General features: G+C 34.7%; 1 protein-coding gene across 1 annotated transcript; it reads right to left on the minus strand.

Moving 5' to 3' along the window:
* Positions 1 to 1,455: 1,455 nt before the first annotated feature.
* Positions 1,456 to 4,352, minus strand: LOC145090702 (uncharacterized). Its single transcript, XM_079028812.1, has 8 exons — positions 3,805 to 4,352; positions 3,519 to 3,723; positions 3,187 to 3,423; positions 2,857 to 3,100; positions 2,666 to 2,770; positions 2,400 to 2,582; positions 2,112 to 2,313; positions 1,456 to 2,019 (listed from the first exon to the last, which is right to left on the minus strand). The coding sequence occupies exons 1-8, from the start codon at positions 4,019 to 4,021 to the stop codon at positions 1,535 to 1,537; spliced, it is 1,878 nt and encodes a 625-aa protein (XP_078884938.1). The 5' UTR covers positions 4,022 to 4,352; the 3' UTR covers positions 1,456 to 1,534.
* Between the last annotated feature and the right edge of the window lie 1,294 nt (positions 4,353 to 5,646).

A 5,646-nucleotide genomic window follows, 5' to 3' on the forward strand; every position in this document is an offset into this window, starting at 1 on the left:
TCATTTGTTTATTTATATACATTGTTTGTTTTTAATATATATCTTTTAATTATTTTTTAAGTGTAAATTGTTTATTTTAATAGATTTGAATGTATTATCTAATAAAAAACCTAAATATGTACTTCTCAAATGTTTTTATCTATAGAATATTAAATGATAACACATTTTTCTTAACGGTTGTTCATAAATTTTAATTCACAACTAAACAATTTATTTTTGTTTAAAGTTGTATAACATTCAAGTTTTATAAGTTTTAAATGGTACGCCTCTTGAAAACCGAATTGTAAAAACCGATCCAACCGAATTGTAATTTGGTTGGTTTGGATTGGATTTGAAATTAGTTTGGATTGTTTGGATCCCTGTTTTGAAAATCGAAATCCATTTGGATTCACTTGATTGGATTGGATCGAACCGTTTCATCCAAACGAACACCCCTATTCTTGTCAATGCGTCTCTTATTTTCTTCTATGAATTTGTAAAAGCAAATATGTTAAAAAAATAGTTTTCATATTTTTCTTTTACAACCTTAAATGTATGAAAACAAATATGTAAAGAAAAACACTAGTTGTAAAACAAAAGATCTTTTAAAAAAGTTTGTAAAATACAAATATGTAAAGAGGACAATGGGAAGGCATGGTTGCGGTTTTATGCCCTTCAGTTAGATTTCTTTTGTTTGTGTATGTAAGATGTATATGAAGAAAGATGAGACTACAACATATAACCGTGTTGCCTCAATGTGATAGGCACCGACAATGTCTTTGTTTGCATTACATTGTGGGCTGATGTTGCATACAGAAGACCCTCCGGTTTGGGCTTGCGTATTTCTTACGCTAGAGGTCATCAGTGGAGACAATTTCCATACCCCTTGGCGGTGTTGCAAAACTCAGCCTAGGCGGTCAATTAATCGGAATCGGGTAGGGATCGAGATGTCTAATTAGGAATCGAGCAAAAAACTCGGAATCAATTAAAATTGGAAAAATTCGAAATATGTCAATATCGGAAAACCGAAAAAAAAAAATAAAAAAACTTGGAAATTTCGATTTTTTTTTGGGAAAAAAGTCTAAAATTGTTATTGACATTCATCTATGTTGTTATGATTTTTAATAAACTTGTTATATTTGTTATATATATAGTTTCCTAAAATTAATTTCATATAATTTATCCAATCTGAATACTCCCCGTCTAGACTGAATACTTTCTAAGCGTTAATCGGCCCTATGGAAACTCCTAATTCCTAATGAGTTTTGCAACATTAGAAACTATCTACATCCCCTTATCTCATATGTATGGAACCCTGCATTCCTAAGACCGATGATCCATTAAAATGGTTCAGATTCGAGAGAGAAATGAAGATACAGAAAAGTAATTACAGTTACAAATATATAATTTTCTTATCAATAATATAATCTCTTCAATGATTTCCTTATAATATAACAAAGACAAAGAACCTGAAGCTTTAAGAAAGACGATTTCAAAACCAAAAAACTAATAATAACCTAAAACTAATTCCCTATATATTTCTCACTTCTATCTGCTAAGACCGGTTAGCTTCCGTAGTGAGCCCATATCCAAACGGATACAACGGGTCATAATTTGGGTCCCCAACATTCATAGGGAGCTGATCAACAGTCCTGAACCAAGTATGCGCAAGTTTTCCCGTAAAACCATAATCACCAAATAAAACATCTGCTACTCCTTGGCCTTCAGTCCCCGGAAGCCATGCAGCCACCAAAGCATCCATGATAGGAACATAAGGTTCGATCACTACAGGTCTACCTGTGATTAGCACCACCACACACTCCACGGACCCGCATACGTTCATGATGGTTGTGGGCCCAGGTTCAGGTATCATTAGAGTCTGGCTGTCTCCAACCGACTCTGAATATGGGTATTCACCCGTTACCACAATTGCATATGAGAAGTTGTTGGATCTGATAAAATCGGGACTTGGCTCCTCTTCATACACCACTTCGGTTGTCGGGTCAACTGCGTTTTTCACTGCTGCTAAAATGGTTGTTCCTATTGTACGTTAACATCAACAAAGATTGTTACGTACTGCTATTATATTATCATATTATGTATTATTACAAGTGTAAGTAAATTGCATATACCTTTTGTAATATTACCACTTTTCCCATGCCATTCGATGGTCCAACCACCACACTGATTACCAATGTCATCCGCATGGGTCCCGGCTACCAAGATTCTTGTTGACTTTTTCGGAAGGGGAAGCATTGGCACATCGGTAAATTTGCCGTTCTTTAGCAAGACTAAAGATTTCCTTACTGCTTCCCTAGCCAAATCTCGATGATCCTGTTTGTATATGAAAGAAAGAAATTAATTAGCATCAAATTATATGATGTTTTCGAATTAACAGATTCAAGAACAATGATTGCAACCTGTTCTCCAAGATATTTTGCCATGCTGAAATCTGTGAATGGATTCTCGAACAAACCCATCATGAACTTTACACGCAAAATCCTCCTTACTGCATCATCAATCCGACTCATTGGGATGAACTTCTTCTTCACAAGGTGTGTTAACCCACTGATGAATTCTGGGTAGTTGAACCCAACCATGATCTGCAACAGTTTTGAGTTTTCACATGATCAACAAATAAACAAAAACTAAACTTGTTTTGGCATATAATTGTGTTTGAGCCAACCATGTCTAAGCCAGCTGAAATGCTTTGTTGAATGGACCAAGTGTAATCAGCATGAGGCGGATCTGTCAGCTTGTCAATACCCATAAAATCCGAGATCACAAATCCCTATAAAAGATACAACAAAACATTCAAACATGTATATGAAACCATAATCTTGAAAAAAAAAATAGGAGAAAATACAAGCTCTTTACTTTGAATTTCAGAGCGTTCTTGAGAAAACCAGCTATAAGTTCATGATTTCTATGCATTTTGACTCCCTTCCAGCTAGAATAAGAAACCATGATGCTTGCAACACCTTTCCGAATCGCATCATGATAAGGAGGCATATGAATGCTCTTTAAACCATGAAAATCTATGGCAGTGTTGTTCTCATTGATGCCTCTTGTCGTTCCACCATCACCGACATAGTGCTTGGCACAAGCTGCAACTTTTTTTCTAAAAAATAAAAGGGCTAATTAATCAATAAAATCTACAAAGTACAAACTTGACTCTTAATAAAATGAAATCGTGGCAAGACTTACTGTCGAACAACAAAAGGAAAGCCTATTTGACCTTTACTATGAATGTCTCCTTGAAGTCCAGTTATTATCTCTGTCATGACTCGAACAATATTAGGATCTTCACTAAAGCTCTCAAAGCAACGACCCCATCTTGGATCTCTACATACTGCGACACAAGGTGCAAAGACATAATTGATTCCTGTTGCTCGAACTTCAAGAGCAGTCGCTGCTCCAATTTTCTTCATCAATTCAGGGTCCCTGTTTATGATTCCAAAAAGAAATCACATTAATAAGGGGTGGAGAAACCTGCTAAAAAAGGAAATAACGATTAAGCGAAACTACATTTTACTTGCCTAGTTACTCCAAGGCCAATATTATGTGGGAAAATGGTGGCGTTGTAAACTTTACTATTGCCATGGACAGCATCAATTCCGTACATCATCGGTATACCTAAACGAGTAGCCAATGATCCTCTTTGCAGAGTGTTTATCGTATTAATCCATGCCTCCGGATATGGCTCTTTTGATGGAGGACTCGCTCCACCAATTGATAAACTCCCTAAGGAAGATGTGAGACTCGTTAAAAACGAAATCTTTAGGTAATTGATACAGAAAAAGATGAGTAGTTTTGAAAGATTACCTATCAAGTAAGTTCGCATTACTTCTGGTGTTGCTACATAACTATCTATGTGCGTCATTTGACCTATCTTTTCTTCCAAAGTCATCCGGCTCATTAAATCCATTATCCGCACACCTATTGGTTGTTTTGGGTCTTTGTATTTCACGTGGGATTTAACGATGATAGCCCAAGAACATGTCGCCAACATGGCAAAAACACACAGATAAAGTTTCTCCATTTCTTATCAACTCAAGCACAAACTGTAATTGTCTTTAAAATGCAATAAATACTCGATCAAAGTTGAGCATTAACGAGCAAGAGCAAAGGAACAGAGTGAACCAAAATAACACAGAGACCATGAAGCTTTTTTTCTAGCCATTGTTGTGAATTCCTTAAACCAGTACGAAGTAGTTCGCACCAGAATCAAATTCCGAAACATGAAGGTACATCATCAAACAAGATACAATCAAACCCCCAAAATAAAAAATCAATCGAAACACAAAAGCACAACATTTGCACATCAAAGCCTCCTAGTTCTTGTAAGATTGTTCGAGAAGGAGAAGTAGAGAAAAAATAGGTGGAACTTACAAATTACATGGCCTAGTGTAAATTGTATCTATTCAAATTCATAAATGCATTGCATTTTTTGTCCTATGTTTATTCAAATATTTCGATTTTGGTCCCAAATAATTTCGTCCTACAATTTTGGTGCCTAATTTCAAAACTCCATACAATGTATTTTTATTTTTATTTTAAATATTTCAAACCTTCACCTCCTTCCTCAAGTTTCGAAAAAATCCTACAATTGAGTAACATAGAAACACATGATTTAAGCTCCCTGACAACCTATGAAATATGTTTATGGTTTAGCACCCATAATATTATCCGGTGGCGGAGACAATAGGGGGGCATGCCGGTGCTGCGCCCCCCCTAATTCCCATCTCATTTTAATCAACTATTTTACAAACTAAGGGAACAATAAGTTAAAGCTCATATTGAATGTAGTCAAAAGCCCAAGAGCCCCTCAACTATGAGTATAATATTTGTTAATCCCTCTACCCTACATACTAAATAGACGACTTCAAATTAACGAAAAACCTATTGGTGACTTTTCATTTAGATTTAAGAATCTTTGCTCCTACAACTGCTCTTAAAGTTCAAATCTCATATTCAGTAAGAAGGTTAGTTTAATTCTAATTATATATCTTTTTTTTTTGTAATTTGTATTTAATAATTTTGTTAGGATTGGTAATTTAATTTCTTACAATTATAGGATAAATCATGAGAAAAAAGAATCATGGATTGTTTTTCAATGAAAAAAAATGTTCATGAACCACAATTCTATCAATTAGTGATAATATTTGGAATAATGTTCATAATACTAAAAAATGTTCATAATGCATGCCTAGATAGTTAAGGAGCCGATCATAGGCTAAATCATAAGCCTCCGTTATTCTAAAATTCTGGCTCCGCCCCTGATATTATCATCGTGTACAAAAACAAAGCAAGATCCTCGTTACTACTCATATCCACCATTACATAAAGCATTTAATGGTCCGGTTAAACTGATTAATTGGTGCATATATTGAAATGCACCAACAAATATCACATCAAAAACACCCCATTTAATGATGCGAGTATAAAACCGTACCTAAAAACACTGAAAATGACACCAAAAAATGATGAAAATATATCTTAAGACTGCACCAAAAAAACCGACTCTAACTTCACCAATTAACAAGTTCGTCATTGATACAAAACTTAAGAAGTTCTTAGTTTTCTTGTATTTAGGTCTTTTCAGTGAGTGCTTTTTCAATCAATGGTTCAATAGTAATATATAAAAATTATATTATGAACTTTCCA

This window comes from Lactuca serriola, chromosome 2 (genome assembly GCF_051521515.1).
Source record: "Lactuca serriola cultivar US96UC23 chromosome 2, Lser_US96UC23_V15, whole genome shotgun sequence".
In the NCBI taxonomy this organism is placed as follows: Eukaryota; Viridiplantae; Streptophyta; class Magnoliopsida; order Asterales; family Asteraceae; genus Lactuca; species Lactuca serriola.